Source organism: Rhinoraja longicauda, chromosome 2, assembly GCF_053455715.1.
Source record: "Rhinoraja longicauda isolate Sanriku21f chromosome 2, sRhiLon1.1, whole genome shotgun sequence".
In the NCBI taxonomy this organism is placed as follows: domain Eukaryota; kingdom Metazoa; phylum Chordata; class Chondrichthyes; order Rajiformes; family Arhynchobatidae; genus Rhinoraja; species Rhinoraja longicauda.
This window is the reverse complement of record NC_135954.1, coordinates 5667447-5695444: the sequence shown is the minus strand read 5'-3', so window position 1 is coordinate 5695444 and position 27998 is coordinate 5667447. Positions and strand designations below refer to the sequence as shown.

Below are 27998 nucleotides of genomic sequence, written 5' to 3'. Positions count from 1 at the left end.
TTCACATCCTCAAACATTACAACACATAAGAATTTATATACTTAAAGTTATGCTTGAAATAAATTAGATTTCTCGCATTCATAATTGTACATTCCTAAGCAGTCCATTTAGTAATAAAATATTTGCTGTACATTCATTTTTGGTTGAAGCAATAGCTAATTTTCACATCAAAATATAATCTTCAGTGAATAAAAATAAAACACAAGGCAGAAGAAAAGTCCCGACCTGAAACATCAACTATCCATGGTCTCCACAGATGCTGCCTGACCTGCTGAGTTACTCCAGCACTTTGTGTCCTTTTGTGTAAAGCAGCATCTGCAGTTCATTGATTCTATACTAAAGAAAATGCCATGCTGGAGTAACTCAACGGGTCAGGCAGCATCTCTGGGGAACATGGATAGGTGACGTTTCACAGAGTGCTGGAGTAACTCAGCGGGTCAGGCAGCATCTCTGGGGAACATGGATAGGTGACGTTTCACAGAGTGCTGGAGTAACTCAGCGGGTCAGGCAGCATCTCTGGAGGACATGGATAGGAGACATTTCACAGCATGCTGGACTAATTCAGCGGGCCAGGCAGCATTTCTGGTGGATATGGATAGGTGACGTTTCACAGAGTGCTGGAGTAACTCAGCGGGTCAGGCAGCATCTCTGAAGAAGATGGATAGGCAACGTTTCAGATCAGGACCTTTCTTCAGACTAATCTTGTCGGGGGAGAGAAAGCTGGAATGGAGTGGTGGGAGCGGGACAAAGTCTGGCAAGTGATAGGTGGATGTGCGGGAAGGAACCACAGATGCTGGATGGCACCGAAGATAGACACAAAATGCCGGAGTAACTCAGCAGGTCAGGCAGCATCTCTGGAGAAAAGGCACTGGTGATCTTTCAGGTCGAGACCCTTCTTCAGACCCTGAAGTTCCGAAGAATGGTCTCGACCCGAAATGTCACCTTTCTTAAGTGATAGGTGGATACAGCTGAGGGGGGGGGGGGTTCATTGGCAGATGGGTGGACAAGGACTAGAAATGAAAAGGTGACAAAAGGGTGTCAGATAGGGATAAGAAGAAGAATGAAATGTAAAGGCGGAGGGAAGGGGAGAGGTGGAAGGGGAGAGGTGGAAGGGGAGAGGTGGAAGGGGAGAGGTGGAAGGGGAGAGGGCGAAGGGGAGAGGTGGAAGGGAGAGGTGGAAGGGGAGAGGGCGAAGGGGAGAGGTGGAAGGGGAGAGGGCGAAGGGGAGAGGTGGAAGGGGAGAGGGTGAAGGGGAGAGAGGTGGAAGGGGAGAGGGCGAAAGGGGAGAGGTGGAAGGGGAGAGGTGGAAGGAGAGAGAGGTGGAAGGGGAGAGGTGGAAGGAGAGAGAGGTGGAAGGGGAGAGGTGGAAGGGGAGAGGGCGAAGGGGAGAGGTGGAAGGGGAGAGGTGGAAGGGGAGAGGTGGAAGGGGAGAGGTGAAAGGGGAGAGGTGGAAGGGGAGAGGTGAAATGGGAGAGGTGGAAGGGGAGAGGTGGAAGGGGAGAGGTGAAATGGGAGAGGTGGAAGGGGAGGTGGAAGGGGAGAGGTGAAATGGGAGAGGTGGAAGGGGAGAGGTGGAAGGGGAGAGGTGAAAGGGGAGAGGTGGAAGGGGAGAGGTGAAATGGGAGAGGTGGAAGGGGAGAGGTGGAAGGGGAGAGGTGGAAGGGGAGAGGTGGAAAGGAGAGGTGGAAGGGGAGAGGGTGGAAGGGGAGAGGGTGAAGGGGAGAGGGTGAAGGGGAGAGGTGGAAGGGGAGAGGGTGAAAGGGGAGAGATGGAAGGGGTAAAGGTGGGGACGGGACGGCTGGGGGATGAAATGGGTGCAGGCTCGGGTAGAGGGGGGGGGAGGTAAAAAGGAGGGTAACCTAAAATTGAGGGATTCAATGCAGCTTACAACTCAACAGTAGCACAGTAAAGAACTGCTTTACAGCCAGAATATTTTAGACAGCACTGTGGCAGAGAGCTGCGGGTTTAGTTTATTTTAGTTTAGAGATACAGCGTGGAAACAGGCCCTTCAGCCCACCGAGTCCGTGCCGACCAGCGATCCCCGCACACTAACACGATCCTACACCCACTAGGGACAATTTACATGTATAACCAAGCCAATTAACCTACAAACCTGCACGTCTTTCTACAGTTGTACAGGGCCCTGGTGAGACCGCACCTGGAGTACTGTGTGCAGTTTTGGTCTCCAAATTTGAGGAAGGATATTCTTGCTATTGAGGGCATGCAGCGTAGGTTCACTAGGTTAATTCCCGGAATGGCGGGACTGTCGTATGTTGAAAGGCTGGAGCAATTAGGCTTGTATAGACTGGAATTTAGAAGGATGAGGGGGGATCTTATTGAAGCATATAAGATAATTAGGGGATTGGACACAGTAGAGGCAGGAAACATGTTCCCAATGTTGGGGGAGTCCAGAACAAGGGGCCACAGTTTAAGAATAAGGGGTAGGCCATTTAGAACGGAGATGAGGAAGAACTTTTTCAGTCAGAGAGTGGTGAAGGTGTGGAATTCTCTGCCTCAGAAGGTAGTGGAGGCCAGTTCGTTGGATGCTTTCAAGAGAGAGCTGGATAGAGCTCTTAAGGATAGCAGAGTGAGGGGGTATGGGGAGAAGGCAGGAACGGGGTACTGATTGAGAGTGATCAGCCATGATCGCATTGAATGGCGGTGCTGGCTCGAAGGGCTGAATGGCCTATTCCTGCACCTATTGTCTATTGTCTATTGTCTTTGGAGTGTGGGAGGAAACCCACGCAGGTCACGGGGAGAACGTACAAACTCCGTACAGACAGCACCCGTAGTCGGGATCGAACCCGGGTCTCTGGCGCTGTAAGGCAGCAGCTCTACCCCTGTGCCACTGAGACCGCGCTGCAGAAAGACCAGCCCTGTAAGTTGTGCGGGCAATTAAAAAAAAAAATCTGGGAAATATTAACACACCGTGCAAGGTTATAAATTATATTCAAGTACATTGTGTTGAATGAGGGAGCCGCAGAAAAGTTAAAGCCCTGGTTTGCTTCACCGCGACAAGGCGGGCTAAGAGAACATCTGGTTGAACTGACGAGTCACGCGGATGAAGGTCGTCCTTCGACTCAGCTCCTTGAGCTTGGCGGCTCCCACATAGGTACACGTGGACCGCAAACCACCCAGAATGTCCAGGATGGTCTTCTCCACGTCTCCCTTGTAAGGAACCTCCACCGTCCTGCCTTCCGAAGCCCTGGGTGGAAACGAAAGAGGCAGTCCATTATCCATCTCATTAACCTACGATGAGCGTTTATAGGCGATAGACAATAGACAATAGGCGCAGGAGGAGGCCATTCGGCCCTTTGCGCCAGCACCGCCATTCACCGTCGTCGTGGCTGATAGGTCTGTCGGCACTGGGCCTGGACTCGCTGGAGTTTAGAAGAACGAGAGGGGACCGAGGGCTGTGGAGGCCAAGTCAGTGGATATATTTAAGGCAGAGATAGATCAATTCTTGATTAGTGCGGGTGTCAGGGGTTATGGGGAGAAGGCAGGAGAATGGGGTTAGGAGGGAGAGATAGATCAGCCATGATTGAATGGCGGAGTAGACTTGATGGGCCGAATGGCCTAATTCTGCTCCTATTCCTTATGACCTCATCAGTGACCCTCGGACTATCTTTGATCGGACTTTACTGGCTTTACCTCGCACTAATACGGCACAGTGGCGCAGCGGCAGAGTTGCTGCCTCCGTACAGACAGCAGTGTCCACTGACTCCATCTACACCTCACGCTGCCTCGGCAAGGCCAGCAGCACAATCAAGGACCAGTCGCACCCCGGCCACTCCCTCTTCTCCCCTCTCCCATCAGGAAAAAGGTACAGAAGTGTGGAAACGCACACCTCCAGATTCAGGGACAGTTTCTTCCCGGCTGTTATCAGGCAACTGAACCATCCTACCACAACCAGAGAGTGGTGCTGAACTACTATCTACCTCTTTGGTGACCCTTGGACTACCCTTGATCGGACTTTGCTGGCTTTACCTTGCACCAAACCTTATTCCCTTATCATGTATCTGTACACTGTGAACGGCTCGATTGTGATCAAGGAAATGGTAGAAGAGTTGAACAGGTACTTCAGATCTGTCTTCACTAAGGAAGACACAAACAATCTCCCAGATGTACTGGAGGACAGAGGATCTAGGGGGGGGGGGGGGGGTAGAGGAACTGAAAGAAATTTGCAATAGGCAAGAAATAGTATTGGGTAGACTAATGGGACTGAAGGATGATAAATCCCCTGGGCCTGATGATCTGCATCCCAGGGTTCTCAGGGAGGTGGCTCTAGAAATAGTGGACGCATTGGTGATCATTTTCCAATGTTCAATAGATTCAGGATCAGTTCCTGTGGATTGGAGGATAGCTAATGTCATCCCACTTTTCAAGAAAGGAGCGAGAGAGAAAACGGGGAATTACAGACCAGTTAGCCTGACTTCGGTGGTGGGAAAGATGCTGGAGTCAATTATTAAAGAGGTAATAACGATGCATTTGGATAGCAGCAAAAGGATAAGTCCAAGTCAGCATGGATTTATGAAAGGGAAATCATGCTTGACTAATCTTCTGGAATTTTTTGAGGATGTGACAAGTAAAATGGATGAAGGGGAGCCAGTGGATGTAGTGTATCTAGACTTTCAGAAAGCCTTTGATAAGGTCCCGCACGGGAGATTGGTGACTAAAATGAGAGCACATGGTATTGGGGGTAGGGTGTTGACATGGATAGAAAATTGTTTGGCAGACAGGAAGCAAAGAGTAGGAGTAAACGGGTCCTTTTCAGAATGGCAGGCAGTGGCGAGTGGAGTGCCGCAAGGCTCGGTGTTGGGGCCGCAACTGTTTACCAAATATATTAATGATTTGGATGAGGGAATTAGAAGCAACACTAGCAAGTTTGTGGATGATACAAAGCTGGATGGCAGTGTAAACTGTGAAGAGGATGTTAGGAGGTTGCAGGGTAACCTGGACAGGCTGAGTGAGTGGGCAGATGCGTGGCAGATGCAGTATAATATAGATAAATGTGAGGTTATCCACTTTGGCGGCAAAAACAAGGAGGCAGATTATTATCTCAATGGTGTTAAGTCAGGTAAGGGGGAGGTGCAGCGAGACCTGGGTGTCATTGTACACCAGTCACTGAAAGTTGGCGTACAGGTACACCAGGCAGTGAAGAAAGCTAATGGAATGTTGTCCTTCATAATGAGAGGATTTCAGTAAAGGAGTAAAGAGATTCTTCTGCAGTTGTATAGGGCCCTGGTAAGACCACATCTGGAGTATTGTGTACATAGAAACATAGAAACATAGAAAATAGGTGCAGGAGTAGGCAGTCGAGCCTGCACCGCCATTCAATATGATCATGGCTGATCATCCAACTCAGTATCCTGTACCTGCCTTCTCTCCATACCCCCTGATCCCTTTAGCCACGAGGGCCACGTCTAACTCCCTCTTAAATATAGCCAATGAACTGGCCTCAACTACCTTCTGTGGCAGAGAATTCCACAGATTCACCACTCTCTGTGTGAAAAAGAACGTTCTCATCTCGGTCCTAAAAGACTTTCCCCTTATCCTTAAACTGTGACCCCTTGTTCTGGACTTCCCCAACATCGGGAACAATCTTCCTGCATCTAGCCTGTCCGACCCCTTAAGAATTGTGTAGGTTTTGGTCTCCTAATTTGAGGAAGGACATCCTTGTAATTGAGGCAGTGCAGCGTAGGTTCACGAGATTGATCCCTGGGATGGCGGGACTGTCATATGAGGAAGGTGGCGCAGCGGTAGAGTTGCTGCCCTTACAGCGCTCACAGCACCAGGGACCCGGGTTCCATCCCGACCACGGGTGCTGTCTGCACGGAATTTGTACGTGCATCCCTCATGCGTCCGCCTTCCGGCAACTCCCGCGACCGCGTAGGCCCCAGACGTAGCAGCCACGCCGTTCCTCTGCAATCAGCCTGTCGGGTCGAGAGGGGAACGCAGATGCTGGGCAAGTTTGTATTCACATTTACCTGCCCAGGCTCAGCTGCCAAATCAAACGGGGAGGGCACTTCATCCTTGCTGGGCACAGTGAGATGTAACCACAGGTGAAAAACACCCCCTCTCCAAGCGGGACAACGCCAAGCCACACCATCGTCTCTCGTAGATGGACGGATGCCAGTACAAGAGTTAAGGGCCTGTCCCAGTTACGCGATTATTAGGCAACTGCCGGCGACTGTCAAAGTCGTATCAGATCGGCGAAATTTTCTTTTACCCGACAACAATGACCACGACAATGACCACGACAATGACCACGACAATGACCACGACAATGACCACGACAATGCCGAGTCAGGTTGATACAAGTGACTTTTTTCCGTGAAACTAGCACCTGGCTAAGAGATTACACCGTCTTCGGAAACATCGTGAAATTCCCACGCTAACCTGACCGTCAAACCGCCGCCTCCGATCTACCCGTCAAATGTCCTGACGGTAAATAAATTGGTTAAACTAAAACTATCTTCTGGTATCTTCAAATGCCTTTTCTTAATTTAATATTACGTGCTTCTAAACGCATCTGCGACAACCCAGCAAACCTGGGGACAGCATGCGACAGACAGCGCCCGCAATAAACTACGATACCTGGCGACAAGCCAGCTGGCGCTGAGAAATTTCTATCTGGAAATTATTTTCCGTGACGCGCCGAGATCTGCTACGATTCATTGAAGACTCCTCACGATCATGCCTGCCCGCGACACCCTGGCGAACATTCGGCGACAGCCTAGTCGCCGGCAGTCGCCTTAAAATCGCCTAAGTGGGACAGGCCCTTAAATTGTCCCTAGTGTGTGGCGGTGCTGGCTCGATGGGCCAAATGTCCTACTCCAGCACCTGTTCTCTGCTTTTGATGATGGGCTCTGCTCATTTCTCCACTGGCGGTAACGAAGGTTGAAGGGGTTACCTGTATTCCGCCACGCCACCCACGTGCTTCTTCATGGCAGTGTCCGAACTCATCCCGTAAAACAGCTTCACCTTCCTGCCATCCTTCTCGATGGTCTCCCCGGCACACTGGTCGTGACCCGCAAACATCCCGCCCAGCATCACAAAGTCCGCTCCCGCCCCTGGAAACAGCGCAAGAAAGCCGCTTAGTAACAACGTTAGAAAATAGCAGACCATTCGGCCCTTCGAGCCAGCACCGCCATTCGCTGAAGGAGAATAACTGCAGAGTCCCATTCCTTCTCTCCAGAGATGCTGCCTGACCTGCTGCGTTACTCCAGCATTTTGTGATACCGCCATTCACTGTGATCATGGCTGATCATCCACAATCAGTACCCCGTTCCTGCTTTCTCCCCATATCCTTTGATTCCCTTTAGCCCGAAGAGCTCTATCTAACTCTCTCTTGAATACATCCAGTGAATCGGCCTCCACTGCCTTCTATGGCAGAGAATTCCACAGATTCACAACTCTCTGGGCGAAAAGGTTTTTCCTCATCTCAGTCCTGAATGGCCGACCCCTTATTCTGAAACCCCTGCTTCTGGACTTCCCCAACATCGGGAACATTTTTCCTGCATCTAGCCTCTCCAATCCCTTAAGAATTGCATATGTTTCCATCTCCGTACAGGTAGAGTTGCTGCCTTACAGCGCCAGAGACCCGGGTTCGATCCTGACCACGGGTGCTGTCTGTACAGAGTTTGTACGTTCTCCCCTTGACCCGCGTGGGTTTTCTCCGGGTGCTCCGGTTTCCTCCCGCACTCCAAAGACGTACAGGTTTGTAGGTTAATTTGGCGTCAGTAAAAATTGTAAACTGTCCCTAGTGCGTGTGGGATGGTGCTAGTGTACGGGGTGATCGCTGGTCGGCGCGGACTCGATGGGCCGAAGGGCCTGTTTCCGTGCTGGATCTCTAAACTAAACTAACCTGGGAGCACCTCACCAACATGCCGAGTGCACCATCACCACCAGGGGGCGCTCTGCATGGAATGCAGCTGCTTTTACTTTAGAGATACGGCGCGGAAACAGGCCCTTCGGCCCACCGAGTCCGCGCCGACCAGCAATCCCCGCACACTAACACTATCCGACACTCTAGGGACAATTTACAGAAGCCAATTAACCTACAAACCTGCACGTCTTTGGAGTGTGGGAGGAAACCGGAGCACCCGGAGAAAACCCACGTGGGTCACGGGGAGAGCGTGCAAACTCCGTACAGACAGCACCCGTAGTCAGGATCAAACCCGGGTCTCTGGCGCTGTGAGGCAGCAACTCTATTGTTACACCACCCCTTTATGTTATTTTTGTAAAGCAGCATCTGCAGTTCCTTATTTCTAGTCAGGGAATCATAGAGTGATACAGTGTGGAAACAGGCCCTTCGGCCCAACTTACCCATACCGGCCAACATCTACATCAGTCCCACCTGCCCGCACTTGGTCCATATCCCTCCAAACCAGTCCTAACATGTTCCTCTGGCAGCTCGTCCCATGCACCCACCACCCTGCTACCTCCTGCCTCTTTACTCAATGCCTCTGACTCAATGCCCTCTAATAGATGATAGCATCATGGGCAATTGACCCTCAGGTCCTGCACTGAGGTAATCAAGATGTGACAGGGACGATGAACACTGACCAAGACTGCCCTCCTGTGGTGGAGGAAGGGAAAGCAGCTGAAACCACCAGAGACTCTTATCTTAAGATGAATTTAATTTAGAGATACAATATCATCAGCCCACCGAGTCCACGCTGACCATCGATCACCCGTTCACACTAGTTGGCGGCACGGTGGCGCAGTGGTAGAGTTGCTGCCTCACAGCGCCAGTGGCCCGGGTTCAATCCTGACTATGGGTGCTGTCTTTTGCACCCAGAGAGTTGTGAATCTGGAATTCTCTGCCACAGAGGGCAGTGGAGGCCAATTTACTGGATGTTTTCAAGAGAGAGTTATATTTAGCTCTTCTGGCTAAAGGAATCAAGGGATATGGGAAAAAAACAGGAACGTGGTAATGATTTTAGATGATCAACCGTGATCATATTGAATGGTGGTGCTGGCTCGAAGGGCCGAATGGCCTACTCCTGCACCTATTTTTCTATGTTTTCTATGTCTGTACAGAGTTTGTACGTTCTCCTCGTGACCTGCATGGGTTTTCTCCAGGTGCACCGGTTTCCACCCACACTCCAAAGACGTACAGGTTTGTAAGTTAATTGGCTTGGTATAATAGTAAATTGTCCCTTGTGTCTGTAGGTTTAGGTTTAGAGATACAGCGTGGAAACAGGCCCTTCAGCCCACCGGGTCCGCGCTGACCAGCGATCCCCACATATTAACATTAGGAACTATTTGTACATTTACCAAGCCACTTTACCTACAGACCTGGAGTGTTTGAGGAAACCGAAGATCTCGGAGAAAACCCACGCAGGTCACGGGGAGAACGTGCAAACTCCCGTACAGGCAGCGCCCGTAGTCGGGATGGAACCCGGGTCTCCGGCGCTGCAAACGCTGTAAGGCGGCAAATCTACCGCTGCGCCACCGTGCCGCCCAATAAGAGTTAGTGTGCTGGGAACACTGGTCGGCGCAGACTCGGTGGGCCGAAGGGCCTGTTTCCACGCTGTATCTCTAAAACTAAGGAAAAACTAAAAACTAGTTCTATGTTCCCCCACTTTCCCATTCTCCTGTAAACTTTGCCCCTCTCACCTGAAAGCTATGTCCTCTAGTATTTGAGGACTACGAAGGAAAACTATAAAACAAACATTAGAGACAGAAGGAAGTGCAAATACTAGAATCTCGTGTGGAAGACAAAGTGCTGGAGGAACTTAGTGGGTTAGGCAGCATCTGGGCGGACATGGACAGACAACGTTTCGGGTTGGGACCCTTCTTCAGACTGATTGTATTAGTTTTAGAGATACAGCACGGAAACAGGCCCTTCAGCCCACCGAGTCCACGCCGACCAGCGATCATTACTTCACACTCGCTCTATGTTATCCCACTTTCTTGTCCACTCCCGACACACTCGGGGGTAGGGGTGCCAACTATCTCATGCCCAAATAAGGGACAAGGTGACGTCACCGCCCCGCGTCCCACGTGATCTCACCCAGCCAGCGGCCACGTGCTCCAGCTCCACCAATGGCGGCCGCCTGGGCCGAGAGGCGGGTTGCTATGCAACGTCCGTTAGGCAGCGCCCGGGCCTCTGGGCCTACACTGTCCGGGCCTACACTGTCCGGGCCTACACTGTCCGGGCCTACACTGTCCGGGCCTACACTGTCCGGGCCTACACTGTCCGGGCCTACTCTGTCCGGACCTACACTGCCCGGGCCTACACTGTCCGGGGCTACACTGTCCAGACCTACACTGTCCGGGCCTACACGGTCCGGGCCTATACCTTCCAGGCCTACTCTGTCCAGACCTACACTGTCCGGGCCTACACTGCCTGGACCTGCACTGCCCGGGCCAACACTGTCCGGGCCTACACTGTCCAGGCCTACACTACCCGGGCCAACAGCGCCCCCCGGGCCTAATACGGGACAAGGGAGGTCCCGTATGGGACAAATCAATTTAGCTCAATATACGGGATGTCCCGGCTGATACGGGACAGTTGGCAACCCTACTCGGGGGCAATTTACAAAAGCCAATTAACCTACAAACCTCTACGTCCTTGGAGTATGGGAGGAAACCGGAGCACCCGGAGAAAACCCACGGGGTCACGGGGACAACGTACAAACTCCGTACAGACAGCACCTGTGGTCGGGATGGAACCCGGGTCTCTGGCGCTGTGAGGCAGCAACTCTACTGCTGCGCCACCGTGCCGCTGCAGGTTGCATGGCTGTGCACCATGCCACAGTTGGCTGCAACCCCTGGGCATCACTGGTCTGTGGCCGAGTGCAATGTTTTCTTTCTGCGGCTGTACTCAAGGATGAGCGAACACCAAGACTGTCAGTCTGTAAAGGCCAGCTTCCCTGAGCTCACACTATCTTCACCGTTACTCTGGGCAAGAGACTCTGTGCGTCTACCCGATCTATTCCTCTCATGATTTTGTACACCTCTACAAGATCACCCCTCATCCTCCTGCACTTCAAACAATAAAGCCCTCGCCTGAGATAGACGCAAAGTGCTGGAGTAACTCGGCAGGTCAGGCAGCATCTCTGGACAATAGACAATAGACAATAGACAAAAGGTGCAGGAGGAGGCCATTCGGCCCTTCGAGCCAGCACCGCCATTCAATGTGATCATGGCTGATCATTCTCAATCAGTACCCCGTTCCTGCCTTCTCCCCATACCCCCTGACTCCGCTATCCTTAAGAGCTCTATCTAGCTCTCTCTTGAATGTATTCAGAGAATTGGCCTCCACTGCCTTCTGAGGCAGAGAATTCCACAGATTCACAACTCTCTGACTGAAAAAGGAATGGGTGACATTTCGGGTCAAGACCCTTCTACAGACTCCTAGCCTGCATGACCTCTCTCCCCCTCCCATTCCCACACTGACCTTTCTGTCCTGGGTCTCCTCCATTGTCAGAGTGAGGCCCAGCGCAAATTGGAGGAACAGCACCTCATATTTCGCTTGGGCAGCTTACACCCCAGCGGTATGAACATTGACTTCTCCAACTTCAAGTAACCCCCTCTCTCCGTCCCTCCCCCATTCTAGTTCTCGTTGTCACCTTCCCCTCAGCCAACAATGATCTAGTCTGCATTTCCTTGATGTTCGTCTGCTTTGATCTGTCGTTTTCACACCACACCCTTCCAAATCTCTAGCCTCCCTCTCCCCTGACTCTCAGTCTGAAGAAGGGTCTCGACCCGAAACGTCACCCATTCCTTCTCTCCAGAGATGCTGCCCGTCCCGCTGAGTTACTCCAGCATTTTGCGTCTATCTTCGGTGTAAACCAGCGTCTGCAGTTCCTTCCTACACAAACCATGTTCATATTTGCAATGCCACAGACAAGGTGAATTATAACATAGAGTTGCAAATATAAGAGAGATTGGATTCAATAATTTACCGAATGCTTTGGCAACATCACCAGGGCAGCTGCAGCCACCATCCTTATGAAAAAAGAAAAAAACAATTAGCAATTAAACATAGAAACACAGAAAGTAGGTGCAGGAAGAGGCCATTTGGCCCTTCGAGCCAGCACCGCCATTCACTGTGATCATGGCTGATCATCCACAATCAGTAACCCGTGCCTGCCTTCTCCCCATATCCCTTGATTCCACTCGCCCCTAGAGCTCTATCTAACTCTCTCTTAAATCCATCCAGTGATTTGGCCTCCACTGCCCTCTGTGGCAGAGAATCCCACAAATTCACAACTCTCTGGGTAAAACAGTTCCTCAGAATGGCAGGCAGTGGCGAGTGGAGTGCCACAAAGGCTCGGTGTTGGGGCCGCAACTGTTCACCATATGTAGTAATGATTTGGAGGAAGGAATTAGAAGCAACACTAGCAAGTTTGCAGATGACATAAAGCTGGGTGGCAGTGTGAACTGCGAAGAGGATGCTAGAAGGATGAGGAAAACTGTTCCCAATGTTGGGCGAGTCCAGAACCAGGGGCCACAGTCTTAGAATAAAGGGGAGGCCATTTAAAACTGAGGTAAGAAGGAGCTTTTTCACCCAGAGAGTTGTGAATTTGTGGAATTCTCTGCCACAGAGGGCAGTGGAGGCCAATTCACTGGATGAATTAAAAAAATAATTAGATAGAGCTCTAGGGGTTAGTGGAATCAAGGGATATGGAGAGAAGGCAGGCACGGGTTACTGATTGTGGATGATCAGCCATGATCACAATGAATGGCGATGCTGGCTCGAAGGGCCAAATGGCCTCTTCCTGCACTTTTTTCTATGTTTCTATGTTTCTAGAATCTTATTACATTTGGAAGTGGTGCATTGAGGTTTCGGTTCATTTAGCAAGTTGCCTTGCCGAGCTGCCCGCGTGTAAGCGGATGAGAGCTTGTGTTCGTGTGCGTGTGCGTGTGCATGCATGTGCGTGTGCTTGTGTGTGCGTGTGCATGCATGTGTGTGTGTGTGTGTGTGCATGTGTGTGTGTGTGTATTTGCGCGTGCGTGTGTACGCGTGCGTGTGTGGGTGCGTGTATTTGCGCGTGCGTATGCGTGTGTGTGTGCGTGTGTGTGTGTTTGCGCGTGCATGTGTGTGGGTGTGTGCGTGTGTTTGCGTGTGTGTGTATGTGTGCGTGTGTGTGTGTACGCGTGCGTGTGTGTGTGTGCGTGCGTGCGTGTGTGTGCGTGCGTGTACGCGAGCGTGTGTGGGTGCCTGTGTTTGCGGGTGCGTGTGTTTGCGCGTGCGTGTGTGTGCGTGTGTGTGTGTGTGCGTGTGTGTACGCGTGCGTGTGTGTGTGTGTGTGCGTGCGTGTGTGTGCGTACGTGTGTGTGTGTGTGTGTTTGCGCATGTGTGCGTGTGCGTGTGGGTGTGCATGTGCGTGTGCGTGTGCGTGTGCGTGTGCGAGTCACTCACGGAGATGATGTGGCCTTTGAGACCGTGGGCAGAGTCAGCACACTCAATCACTGCGCTCAGCTGGGGGTAACCCACCCCTGTTTTGATTCGAGTCGTGCACACAGAGCCTGGAGATAAAACACAATTGGCGGAAAGAAAGGGGAAAACATGCATCAGGATAGCACCTTACCACAGTCTCAGGGCGGCACGGCGGTAGAGTTGCTGCCTCACAGCGCCAGGGACCCGGGTTCGATCCCGACTACGGGTGCTGTCTGTACGGAGTTTGTACGTTCTCCCCGTGACCTGCGTGGGCTTTCTCCGGGTGCTCTGGTTTCCTCTCGCACTCCAAAGACGTGCAGGTTTGTAGGTTAATCGGCTTGGTGTCATTGTAAATTGTCCCTAGTGTGTATGTAAGGTAGTGTTAATGAGCGGGGATCGCTGGTCTCGGTGGGTCGAAGGGCCTGTTTTCGCACCGTATCTCTACACTAAACTAAGACATTCAGACTTCCAAGATGGCGCCCAACCCAGACGACTGTTTGCGTGCTAGCCACAGAAACAGATCTACAATCACACATGACAATCGCTCCACACTCTTAAATTTCTCCTCCTGCAGCACCTCCAGATTCAAGGACAGTTTCTGCCCAGCTGTTATCAGGCAACTGAACCATCCTACCAGCGACTAGAGAGCAGTCCTGAACAACTATCTACCTCATTGGAGACACTCAGACTGATTGGACTTTACGGGCTTTATCTTGCACTAAACGTTGTTCATGTTATTCCCTTCATCATGTATCTGTACACTGTGGACGGCTCAATTGTAATCATGTATTATCTTTCCGCTGCCTGGTTGGCACGCAACAAAAGCTTTTCACTGCTCCTCGGTACACGTGACAATAAACTCAACTAAACGGAACTGAACGGAAACCTTGGGAAGGAGTTGTCAAGTCACGACCCGAAACGTCACCCATTACCTATCTCCAGAGATGCTGCCTGACCCGCTGAGTTACTCCAGCATTTTAAGGTAATAAGGTCCTAAGGAACAGGAATAGAATTAGGCCATTCGGCCCATTGAGTCCATTCCGCCATTCAATCATGGCTGATCTCTGCCTCCTCATCCCATCTTCCCGCCTTCTCCCCATAACCCTTGACACCTGTTCTAATCAAGAATTTGTCTATCTCTGCCTTGAAAATATCCACTGACTTGGCCTCCACTGCCCTCTGTGGCAATGAGTTCCACAGATTAACTACCCTCTGACTGAAGAAGTTCCTCCTCACCTCCTTTCTAAAAGTGCGACCTTTAATTCTGAGGCCGTGACCTCTGGGCCTAGACTCTCCCACCAGTGGAAACATCCTCTCCACATCCACTCTATCCAGGCCTTTCACTATTCTGTAAGTTTCAATGATGTCCCCCCCCTCATCCTTCTGAACTCCAGTGAGTACAAGCCCAGAGCCGACAAACGCCCATCATATGCTAACCCTCTCCAGACCCGGCACATCCTTCCTCAGATACGGGGCCCAAAGAATAAAGGGGTAGGCCATTTAGAACGGAGATGAGGAAAAACGTTTTCACTCAGAGTTATGAATCTGTGGAATTCTCCGCCTCAGAAGGCAGTGAGGGCCAATTCTCTGAATGCATTTAAGAGAGAGTTAGACAGAGCTCTTAAGGATAGCGGAGTCAGGTGGTATGGGGGTATGGGAGGAACGGGGTACTGATTGTGGATGATCATCCATGATCACAGTGAATGGCGGTGTTGGCTCGAAGGGCTGATTGGCCTACACCTGCACCTATTGTCTATTGATATGGGGAGAAGGTAGACACGGGTTACTGATTGTGGATGATCATCCATGATCACAGTGAATGGCGGTGCTGGCTCGAAGTGGGCCGAATGGCCTCCTCCTGTACCTATTGTCTGTGTATCTATAAAACTGCGCACAGTACTACGAATGTGGCCTGTCCAGCGCCTGACCAGAGCTTCAATTGACGGAAAGAAAGAGAAACGTGTGTTTAGATGGCGTGGGCGGCATAATGGCATCCATGCTGGAAGACTGTACGACTGGAACTCTGCGGAAGGTTTGTCCTCACCTCACACCCCATTGGGGCGGCACGGTGGGGCAGCGGTAGAGTTGCTGCCACACAGCGCCAGAGACCCGGGTGCCATCCCGACTACGGGCGCCGTCTGTACGGAGTTTGTACGTTCTCCCCGTGACCTGCGCGGGTTTTCTCCGAGATCTTCGGTTTCCTCCCACACTCCAAAGGTTTGTAGGTTAATTGGCTTGGTAAATGTAAAAATTGTCCCGAGTGTGCGTAGGGTAGTGCTAGTGTGCGGGGATCGCTGGTCTGCGCGGACGCGGTGGGCCGAAGGGCCTGTTTCCGCAACTGTGTCTCTGAACGAAGCCCCCTTGTTTGTTTACCTGGCCCGATGCCCCCTTGTTCGTTTACCTGGCCCGATGCCCCCTTGTTCGTTTACCTGGCCCGATGCCCCCTTGTTTGTTTACCTGGCCCGATGCCCCCTTGTTCGTTTACCTGGCCCGATGCCCACTTGTTCATTTACCTGGCCCGATGCCCCCTTGTTCGTTTACCTGGCCCGATGCCCCCTTGTTTGTTTACCTGGCCCGATGCCCCCTTGTTTGTTTACCTGGCCCGATGCCTACTTGTTCGTTTACCTGGCCCGATGCCCCCTTGTTCGTTTACCTGGCCCGATGCCCCCTTGTTTGTTTACCTGGCCCGATGCCCACTTTGATGACATCAGCTCCCGAGAGAATCAGCTCTTCCACCATTTCCCCCGTCACCACGTTGCCAGCCTTGGGTTTGAGAGAGAGAGAGAGAGAAGGGGAGAGAGAGAGGAAAAAATGAAAGTCAGAGAAAGCAGAAGATTCTGTCACAGATTGGGGTGGCACGGTGGCACAGCGGTAGAGTTGCTGCCTCACAGTGCTGTGTGTACGGAGTTTGTACCTTCTCCCCGTGACCTGCCTGGTGGGTTTTCCCCAGATACCCTGGTTTCCTCTCACACCCCAAAGACGTGCAGGTTCGCAGGTTAATCGGCTTGGTGTCATTGTATATTGTCCCTGGTACGTGTAGGATAATGTTAGTGTGCGGGGATCGCTGGTCGATGCGGACTCGGTGGGCCGAAGGGCCTGTTTCCGCACTGTATCTCTAAACCAAACTAAGACATTCAGACAGCACTACTTCCAAGATGGCGCCCGCCCCAGACGACTATTTGCGTGCTAGCCACAGAAGCAGATCTACAATCACACATTACAATCGCTCCACACAATTAAATCTTCTTCCTACAGCACCTCCAGATTCAGGGACAGTTTCTTCCCGGCTGTTATCAGGCAACTGAACCATCCGACCAGCAACTAGAGAGCAGTCCTGAACTATTATCTACCTCACTGGAGACCTACAGGTTTGTAGGTTAATTGGCTTTGGTAAATTGTAAATGGTCCCCTAGTGTGTGTAGGATAGTGTAGGCAGTTACTCCTCAGGTTCCTATTAAATCTTTCCGACCTCACCTTAAACCCACTTCCTCTGGTTCTCAACTTCCTTGCTCTGGGCAAAAGATTCTGTATGTAATCCCGATCTGTTCCTCTCCTAATTTTATACACCTCTATAAGATCACCCCTCATCCTCCTGCGCTAAAAGGAATAGAGTCCCAGCCTGCTCAACCTCTCCCTGAAGCTCAGTCCCTCAAATCCTAGCAACATCCTGGTAAATCTTCTCTGCACCCTTTACAGCTTTACAACATCTTTCCTATAACATGGTGCCCAGAACTGAACACAATACTCTAAAAGTGGCCTCACCAACGTGCTTTCAAGAGAGAGCTAGATAGAGCTCTTAAAGATAGCGGAGTCAGGGGGTATGGGGGGAAGGCAGGAACGGGGTACTGATTGTGGATGATCAGCCATGATCACAACGAATGTCGGTGCTGGCTCGAAGGGCTGAATGGCCTCCTCCTGCACCTATGGTCTATTGTCTATTGTACAATTGCAACATGAGACACAGACAGTAACTCAGCAAAACTCTCGGAATCTCTCTTAGCCCAGACCATCGCACAAACCAACCTCCCTTCCATTGACTCCATCTACACCTCACGCTGCCTCGGCAAGGCCAGCAGCATCATCAAGGACTAAGTCGCACCCCGGCCACTCCCTCTTCTCCCCTCTCCCATCCGGAAAAAGGTACCGAAGTGTGAAAACGCACAGCTCCAGATTCAGGGACAGTTTCTTCCCAGCTGTTATCAGGCAACTGAACCATCCTACCACAACCCAGAGAGCAGTGCTGAACTAGTATCGCACTATCCTTTACTGGCTTTACCTTGCACTAAAAGTTATTCCCCTATCATGTATCTGTACACTGTAAATAGCTCGATTGTAATCGTGTGTTGTCTTTCCGCTGACTGGTTGGCACGCAACAAAAGCTTCTCACTGTACTTCGGTACACGTGACAATAAACTCAACTGAACTAGGAATCGCTGTGGATTCTCTAGCCCGTTTTCCTGTTCTATCTTTCCCTCTCAACCCCATTCTCCTGCCTTCTCCCCTCCACCCCTGACACCCTTACTAATCAAGAATCTATCAATCTCCGCCTCAAAAATACCCACTGACTTGGCCTCCGCAGCCTACTGTGGCGATACATTCCACAGATTCACCACCCTCTGGCGAAAGAACTCTGACACGAGGGACAATTTACAATCTTTACCGAAGCCAATGTAACCTGCAAGCCTGCACGTATGTGGAGCGTGGGAGGAAACCGGAGCAGCCGGAGAAAACCCACGCAGTTCACTGGGAGAACGTACAAACTCCATACAGACGGCACCCGTGGTCGGGATGGAACCCGGGTCTCTGGCGCCGTGAGGCAGCAACTCAACCGCTGCGCCAACCGTGCCACTAATTTGAACAATGGCAGGCTGCCACGTCCCAAGTTAGCAAGTTGGGCGGCACGGTGGCGCAGCGGTAGAGTTGCTGCCTTACAGCGAATGCAGCGCCGGAGACCCGGGTTCGATCCTGACTACGGGCGCTGTCTGTACGGAGTTTGTACGTTCTCCCCGTGACCTGCGTGGGTTTTCTCCGAGATCTTTGGTTTCCTCCCAGACGTGCAGGTTTGTAGGTTAATTGGCTTGGTGAAATGTAAAAATTGTCCCCAGTGGGTATAGATAGGACAGTGTTAATGTGCGGGGATCGCTGGTCGGCGCGGACCCGGTGGGCCGAAAGGGCCTGTTTCCGCGCTGTATCTCTAAACTAAACTAAACCAAGTTAGAAACGCACCGAAGATCTTAGATCTTTGATGAGCCAAATGGCCTGGTTCTACTCCCATGACTCACGGCACAGAAGAAAACAGAATTCTCACGAGCGTACAAGGCTTACCATGATTGTGTGTTTTGGAAACTTGGACCGAACAGTTTTGACAGATTCCACAAAGTATTCGGAGTAACCGTTGGCAACGTCTAGGCAGATGTAGTTGATGGCTGGAATCGAATCCAGGATCATGCACAGCTTTTCCAAGTCTGCCTGGCTTGTGCCAGAGCTGACAGCCATGTGCTGACGAGAAGGAGAGAGAGAGAGAGAGAGAGATGGGCAGAAAGGCAAAGAATCCATTAAACACAGAGCACAGTACCAGCACACGAACAGGCACCACAGCCCATAACGTCAGTGCTGGACATGGTGCAGGAGGAGGCCATTCGGCCCTTCGAGCCAGCACCGCCATTCATTGTGATCAGGGCTGATCATCCACAATCAGTAACCTGTGCCTGCCTTCTCCCCATACCCCTTGATTCCACTAGCCCCTAGAGCACTATCTAACTCTCTCTTAAATTCACCCAGTGAATTGGCCTCCACTGCCCTCTGTGGCAGAGAATTCCACAAATTCACAACTCTCTGGGTGAAAAAGTTTTTTCTCACCTCAGTTTTAAATGGCCTCCCCTTTATTCTAAGACTGTGTGGCCCCTGGTTCTGGACTCCCCCAACATTGGGAACAATTTTCCTGCATCTAGCTTGTCCAGTCCTTTTATAATTTTATACGTCTCCAGAAGATCCCCTCTCATCCTTCTAAACTCCAGTGAATGCAAGCCCACTCATATGACAGTCTTTCCTTATACGACAGTCCCGCTATCCCAGGGATTAACTTCGTGAACCTACGCTGTACTGCCTCAATAGCAGGGACGCCCTTCCTCAAATTAGGAGACCAAAACTGCACACAGTACTTCAGATGTGGTCTCACATGTGGATTGTGGGAGGAAGCCGGAAATCCCGGGGAAAATCCATGTTCATCTGCCTGCACATAATCCACATCCCTCCATTCCGTGCATGTCCACGTGCTGTTCTAAAACACCACTGTGGCCCCTGGTTCTGGACTCCACCAACATTGGGAACATTTTTCCTGCATCTAGCTTGTCCAGTCCTTTCATAATTTTATACGTCTCTATAAGATCCCCTCTCATCCTTCTAAACTCCAGTGAATACAAGCCTAGTCTTTCCAATCTTTCCTCATACGACAGTCCCGCCATCCCGGGGATTAACCTACGCTGCACTGCCTCAATAGCAAGGACGTCCTTCCTCAAATTAGGAGACCAAAACTGCACACAATACTCCAGGCGTGGTCTCGCAGGGCCCTCTACAACTGCTGAATGACCTCTTTGCTCCTCTACTCAAATCCTCTTGTTATTGAAGGCCAACGCGCCATTAGCTTTCTTCACTGCCTGCTGTACCTGCACGCTCACTCTCAGTGACTGGTGCATAAGGTCTCGTTGCACTTCCCCTTTACCTAATCTGAAAGCTGTGCTCTCAAGCATAGCTTTGTCCTAGGATATATCTACGGTGAACACCATGGTAAACTAAACTAACCTCAGGTGGTGAACTTCTTTCTATTGCTACGTGATATTCTTGCTATTGAGGGAGTGCAGCGTAGGTTCACCAGGTTAATTCCCGGGATGGTGAGACTGACATATGGTGAAAGACTGGGTTGACTGGGCTTGTATTCGCTGTAATTTAGAAGGATGAGAGGGGATCTTATGGAAACATTTAAAATTCTTAAAGGATTGGACAAGCTAGATGCAGGAAACATGTTCCCGATGTTGGGGGAGTCCAGAACCAAGGGCCACAGTTTAAGAATAAAGGAGTAGACCATTTAGGACTGAGGTGAGGAAAAAACCTCTTCACCCAGAGAGTTGTGAATCTGTGGAATTCTCTGCCTCAGAAGGCAGTGGAGGCCAATTCTCTGAATGCATTCAAGAGAGAGCTAGATAGAGCTCTTAAGGATAGCAGAGTCAGGAGGTATAGGGAGAAGGCAGGAACGGGGTACTGATTGTGAATGACAACATTGAATGGTGGTGCTGGCTCGAAGGGCCGAATGGCCTCCTCCTGCACCTATTGTCTATTGTCTATGAGGAAAAAACTTCTTCACCCAGAGAGTTGTGAGTCTGTGGCAGTGGAGGCCAATTCACTGGATGTTTTCAAGAGAGAGTTAGATAGAGCTCTTAGGGCTAAAGAAATCAAGGGATATGGGGAAAAAGCAGGAACGGGGTACTGATTTTGGGTGATCAGCCATGATCACATTGAATGGCTCGAATGGCCTACTCCTGCACCTATTTTCTATGTTTCTATGTTTCTAACACTGCCCGGTCCATCACGGGTACTGACCTCCCCACCATCGAAGGGATCTACAGGAGTCGCTGCCTCACAAAGGCAGCCAGCATCACCAGAGACCCACACCACCCTGGCCACACTCTCATCTCACCCCTGCCATCGGGAAGACGGTACAGGAGCCTGAAAACTGTAACGTCCAGGTTCAGGAACAGCCTCTTCCCCACAGCAAATCAACTTATACCACCGAATATTCTCAAGAATAACATACCTCGAGACATTCAGGGTGAGTGGCCGCAAATGCCTTCCAGTCATCCAGACTGTAGTGTTTATGAATGGCAATAAACATGGCGAACTGCAAAAGAAACCACAGGCTCAGCGAGTTTACTGCAGGCACCTAGAACATAGAACAGTACAGAAGATAGGCACAAAAAGCTGGAGTAACTCAGTGGGACAGGCAGCGTCTCTGGAGAGAAGGAAAGGGTGACGTTTCGGGTCGAGACCCTTTAGTTTAGTTTAGTTTAGTTTAGTTTAGAGATACAGTGCGGAAACAGGCCCTTCGGCCCACCGGGTCCGCGCCGACCAGTGATCCCCGCGCACTAACACTATCCTACACCCACTAGGGACAATTTTCTTTTACAGTTACCAAGCCAATTAACCTACAAGCCTGTACATCTTCGGAGTGTGGGAGGATACTGGAGATCTCGGAAAAACCCACGCAGGTCACGGGGAGAACGTACAAACTCCGTACAGACGGCGCCCGTTCTCGGGATCGAACCCGGGTCTCTGGCGCTGCATTCGCTGTAAGGCAGCAACTCTACCGCTGCGCCACCGTGACCGCCCTGACAGAAAAAGGGTCTCGACCCGAAACGTCACCCGTTCCTTCTCTCCAGAGAGGCTGTCATGTCCCGCTGAGTTACTCCAGCCTTTCCTGACTATCTTCGGTGTAAACCAGCATCTGCAGTTCCTTCCTCCCCGAGTCTTTTTGTACACACATTAAAATCAAGGGAGTAATTAGGGAGAGGATAGGATAAAGGGAGGAATTCACACTTGGAGTCAGAGGATGCAAGTGCAAACGCAAATTGGAGGCACTTTGAAACAGGTACCATAACAGTATTTAAAAACCAGTTGGACAAGTACATGGATGGGAAAGGTTTGGAGGGATGTGGACCAAACATGAGCAAGTGCCGCCCAGCGATCACCCCGCACAGTAGCACTATCCTACACACACCAGGGACAACTTAAATTTACACCAAGCCAATTCGCCTACAAACCGGCACGTCTTCGGAGTGTGGGAGGAAACCGAAGATACCGGAGAAAACCCACGCAGGTCACGGGGAGAACGTACAAACTCCGTACAGTCGGCGCCCGTAGTCGGGATGGAACCCGGGTCTCCGGCGCTGTCAGGCAGCAACTCTACCGCCGCGCCACCGTGCCGAATCTTTTCTTTCCTATTACCTATTTTCCTCGATCACCCATTCCTTCTCTCCAGAGATACTGCCTGAGCCGCTGAATTACTCTTTTGTGTCTAAGATGACTTGGTATCCTCTTTGATCCAACTCGCCACTGACATTAGATGGACACAAAATGCTGGAGTAACTCAGCGGGTCAGGCAGCATCTCTGGAGAGAAGGAATGGATGGCGTTTCGGGCTGAGACCCTTCTTCAGATACTGACGTTTCATGGCCCTTCCTGACCTGCCTTCAGTTTTTCCTGCTTTCTTCATATTCCTCAAAAGCCTCTCTGATTTCATCTTCCTACACTTAACATAAGGTCAAGTCAAGTCAAGTCAAGTCAATTTTATTTGTATAGCACATTTAAAAACATCATTCTCCCCCTCCTAACCCCATTCTCCTGCCTTCCCCCCATAACCTCTGACCACTGTACTAATCAAGAACCTATCTAAGTCTGCCTTAAAAATATCCATTCACTTGGCCATCCATTGACATTGCCTTCTGTGGCAATGAATTCCACAGATTCACCACCCTCTGACCAAAGAAATTCTTTCTCATCTCCTTCCTAAAGGAACGTCCTTTAATTCTGAAGCTATGACTTCTAGTCCTAGACTCTCCCACTAGTGGAAACATGCTCTCCACATCCGCTCTATCCAGGCCTTTCACTATTCAGTAAGTTGAATTGAATTGAATTGAATTGAATTGAATTGAATTGAATTGAATTGAATTGAATTTAATTGAATTGAATAATTTTTATTGGCCAAGTATGTACACATACAAGGAATGTGCCTTGGTGCTCCGCTCGCAAGTAACAACACGAACATACAGTAAACAATTAAGAATAAAGCATAAAACATTAAAACATTGAGAATACAACAATATAGTTTAAACATGTGAAGAATGAAATAAAATACCAGAGAAAAAAGGATATAGACTTTTGGTTGTTGAGTAGAGCTACTGCTCATGGAAAATATCTGTTTTTATGTCTGGCTGTGGCTGCTTTGACAGTCCGGAGTCGCCTTTCAGAGGGAAGTGCTTCAAAGAGTTTGTGGCCAGGGTGAGAGGGGTCAGAGATGATCTTGCCCGCTCGCTTCCTGGCCCTTGCAGTGAACAGTTCGTCATATGGTTTCAATGAGGTTCCCCCCCCCCCCCCCCACCCCAGCCTTCTAAACTCCAGCGAGCACAGGCCCAGTGCCGCCAAACGCTCATCGTAAGTTAACCAATAATTCCGGGGATCGTAAACATAAACTTCCTTCCCCTTTCTTGGCCAAATTCACAACCTCTTTCATCATCAAAGTTCCCGAACCTTGCTATCTTTATCCCTCCTCACTGGAACATCGCGATCCTGAAATATGATCGACTGGTCTTTAAATAACCTCCGCATGTCAGATGTGGACTCAATAACAACTGCTCCCAATTTATCCTCCCTAGCTCCTGCCTAATAACGTTGTAAGATAGACTCAAAATGCTGGAGTAACTCAGCGGGACAGGCAGCATCTCTGGAGAGAAGGAATGGGTGACGTTTCAGGTCGAGACACTTCTTCAGACTGGAGAAAAGTCTCGACCAGAAATGTCACCCATTCCCTCTCTCCAGAGATGCTGCCTGTCCCGCTGGGTTACTCCAGCTTTTTGTGTCTGTCTGCGGTTTAAACCAGCACCTGCAGGTTCTTCCTACACCAATAACGCTGTAATCTGCTTAATCTAAGACAGACACAATAGACAATAGGTGTAGGAGGAGGCCATTCGGCCCTTCGAGCCAGCACCGCCATTCAATGTGATCATGGCTGATCATTCTCAATCAGTACCCCGTTCCTGCCTTCTCCCCATACCCCCTGACTCAGCTATCCTTAAGAGCTCTAGCTAGCTCTCTTTTGAATGCATTCAGAGAATTGGCCTCCACTGCCTTCTGAGGCAGAGAATTCCACAGATTCACAACTCTCTGACTGAAAAAGTTTTTCCTCATCTCCGTTCTAAATGGCCTACCCCTTATTCATAATCTGTGGCCCCTGGTTCTGGACTCCCCCAACATTGGGAACATGTTTCCTGCCTCTAACGTGTCCAACCCCTTAATAATCTTATACGTATCGATAAGATCCCCTCTCATCCTTCTAAATTCCAGTGTATACAAGCCTAGTCGCTCCAGTCTTTCAACATACGACAGTCCAGCAAGGTAAGGTCCAGTAAAGTCCATTTAAAGATAGTCCGAGGGTCCCCAACGAGGTAGATGATAGGCCAGGACTGCTTTCTAGTTGGTGAGAGGGCAGTTCAGTTGCCTGAAAATAGCGGGGGAAGAAACTGTCCCTGAATCTGGAGGTGTGCGTTTTTCACACTTTACGAGGACAGTCTTAAACATGCACGTGTATAGGACAGGTTTACTGGGATATGGGCCAAACGCAGGCAGGTGGGACTAGTGTAGATGGGGCATATTGTTGAGCTGAAGGGCCAGCTTCCACGCTGGGTGACTCTATGACTTTGATAGGGACCATATGGTTGTAGTACATATAAACAGCCAGAGAAAATAACCCCTGCTCTGCCAAATCCAACGTTTATCATCCGCTCTTCCCTGCTTTGGGTTTTAGGTTTTGGAAACACATTTCATGCACGGTACACCGAGGTGTGTAGCCATTACACACACCTGTTTTGGCCACACCTGTTAGTTCACCTTGGTCGGTAAGACTTTTAACAGGCCTTTTCAGGATTTTAATAACCTACACTAGCTTACAACAGTGCGACGCGGTGGCGCAGCGGTAGAGTTGCTGCCTCACAGCGCCAGAGACCCGGGTTCCATCCTGACCACGGGCGCTGTCTGTACGGAGTTTGCACGTTCTTCCCGTGACCTGCGTGGGTTTTCTCCAGGTGCTCCGGTTCCCCAGCACACTCCAAAGACGTTTGTAGGTGACATTAGAGTTTCTTCCCAGCCATTATCAGGCAACTGAACCATCCAAACGCAACTAGAGAGCAGCCCTTTACTAAATCTGAAGAAGGGTCTCGACCCAAAACATCACCCATTGAATTTGAAGAAGGGTGTCGACCTGAAATGTCACCCATTCCTTCTCTCCAGAGATGCTGCCTGACCCGCTGAGTGACTCCACCATTTTGTGTCTACCACAGGTTTGTAGGTTAATTGGCTTCGGTAAAAATTGTAAATTGTCCCTAGTGTGTATAGGATAGTGCTAGTGTACGGGGTGATCGCTGGTCGGCACGGACTCGGCGGGCCGAAGGGCCTGTTTCCGTGCTGTATCTCCAAACTAAACTAAACTGAACTTACACTAGCAATTGGAAAATTGCAATGGAACCGTGTATTGTAACATTCACTGAGTATGCAAGTTATCCTTCACCACACGAAGGAAGATAAATCATGGCTTTCAGAATGAACTGTAAAAGTTGCAGGTACGTTAACAGGTGCAGTTACCCTGCAGAGGCACAATCAATCATCGCACGTCACAACAGCAATCTAATACCATCTCCTGATACTGCCAAAACAACACAATCTAAATGACGGTCACAGTCTCTGTTACACCAGCTGAGAGTGTCGCAGTGCTGGAGTAACTCAGCGGGTCGGGCAGCATCTCTGGAGAACACGGATAGGTGACGTTTCACAGAGTGCTGGAGTAACTCAGCGGGTCAGGCAGCATCTCTGGAGAGAAGGAATGGGTGACGTTTCGGGTCGAGGCCCTCCTTAAGACCGACGCTTCCTACCACCAACTAGTTTCGTTGAGTTCAGTTTATTGTCACGTGTACCGAGCGAGGTACAGTGAAAAGCTTTTTGTTGCGTGCTAACCAGACAGCGGAAAGACAACAAACACGTGATGTTCCCAATGTTGGGCGAGTCCAGAACCAGGGGCCACACAGTCTAAGAATAAAGGGGAGGCCATTTAAAACTGAGGTGAGAAAAAACTTTTTCACCCAGAGAGTTGTGAATTTGTGGAATTCTCTGCCACAGAGGGCAGTGGAGGCCGACTCACTGGATGAATTTAAAAGAGAGTTAGATAGAGCTCTAGGGGCTAGCGGAATCAAGGGATATGGGGAGAAGGCAGGCACGGGTTACTGATTGTGGACGATCAGCCATGATCACAGTGAATGGCGGTGCTGGCTCGAAGGGCCAAATGGCCTCCTCCTGCACCGATTTTCTCTGTTTCTATGTTTCTGTTTCTATGATTACGATCGAGTCATCCACAGTGTGCAGATGCAAATGTTGCTGTAGGAGTAGAGGTTTTGAAAGAGTGGAACGATTTTGAAGTATGACTCCAGATCCACTTCTGTGACCAGCATGCAAAGAGTGGCCTGGTTTCAGGGGCAATACTGGATCTGTCCCTAGAGGGCGCTCCAGATCTGTCCCTAGAGGGCGCTCCCTAGAGTGGACTCCAGATCCACTTCTGTGACCAGCATGCAAAGAGTGGCCTGGTTTCAGGGGCAATACTGGATCTGTCCCTAGAGGGCGCTCCCCCAAACTATTTCTACCTCATTGGAGACCCATGGATGATCTTTAATCAGAATCCACTGACCTTCAACTTGCACTGAGCGTTATTCCCTTTATCCAGTATCTGTACACCGTGGATGGCTTGCTGTAATCCTGTACAGTCTTCTCACTGACAATAAACTAAACTGACAAAACTCACTGACGGGTTGGCATACGACGAGCGTTTGTCAGCACCGGGCCTGTACTCATTGGAGTCTAGAAGGTTGAGGAGGGGAGAACCTCATTGAAACGTACAGAATAGTGAAAGGCCCGGATAGAGTGGATGCGGAGAGGATGTTTCCACTGGTGGGAGAGTCTAGGACCAGAGGGCACAGCCTCAGAATTAAAGGGCGCTCTTTTAGAAAGGAGGTGAGGCGGAACTTCTTTAGTTAACCTGTGGAGCTTATTGCCACCGAGGGCTGTGGAGGCCAAGTCAGTGGATATATTTTTGAGGCAGAGATAGACAACCTCTAGCTTAGGGCGGGTGTCAGGGGTTATGGGGAGAAGGTAGGAGAATGGGGTTAGGAGGGAGAGATGGATCAGCCATGGTTGAATGGCGGAGCAGACGATGGGCCGAATGGCCTAATTCTACTCCTACAACTCATGAACTTGTAGGACTTGTGTCCTTCTGTGTAAACCAGCATAAGCAGATCCTTCTTTCTACAGAGAGTCATAGAGTCACAGAGTCGTAGAGCACAGACACAGGCCCTTCAGCTCAACTTGTTAATCCCCACACATTAACACTATCCTACACACACTAGGGATCATTTACACTTACACCAAGCCAAATTACCTACAAACCTGTACGTCTTTGGAGTGTGGGAGGAAATCGAAGATCTTGGCGAAAAACCCACGCAGGTCACAGGGGGAGAACGTACAAACTCCGTACAGACAGCACCCGTAGTCGGGATGGAACCCGGGTCTCCGGCGCTGCATTCGCTGTAATGGCAGCAACTTTACCGCTGCGCCACCGTGCCAGCCCAGCTAAACTTTCCAGCTTGGTTTATCCAGAGACAAGAAGGTACTGACCTTGCTCAAAACCTCGGCCATTTTGAAGGTTCCCACTGTGTCCATGTTGGCCGCGATGATGGGGATTCCATTGTAGGTCTGCTTGGAGTTCCGAAACGTGAAGGTTCGCTTCAGGTCCACCT

At 50.4% G+C, this 27998-nt stretch overlaps 1 protein-coding gene across 1 annotated transcript; it reads right to left on the bottom strand.

The window, feature by feature from the left end:
• Positions 1 to 5: 5 nt before the first annotated feature.
• On the bottom strand, positions 6 to 27992 carry gmpr (guanosine monophosphate reductase). Its single transcript, XM_078414438.1, has 8 exons — positions 27877 to 27992; positions 21207 to 21290; positions 18722 to 18895; positions 16078 to 16159; positions 13379 to 13485; positions 11919 to 11961; positions 6914 to 7073; positions 6 to 3205 (listed from the first exon to the last, which is right to left on the bottom strand). The coding sequence occupies exons 1-8, from the start codon at positions 27919 to 27921 to the stop codon at positions 3025 to 3027; spliced, it is 876 nt and encodes a 291-aa protein (XP_078270564.1). The 5' UTR covers positions 27922 to 27992; the 3' UTR covers positions 6 to 3024.
• Between the last annotated feature and the right edge of the window lie 6 nt (positions 27993 to 27998).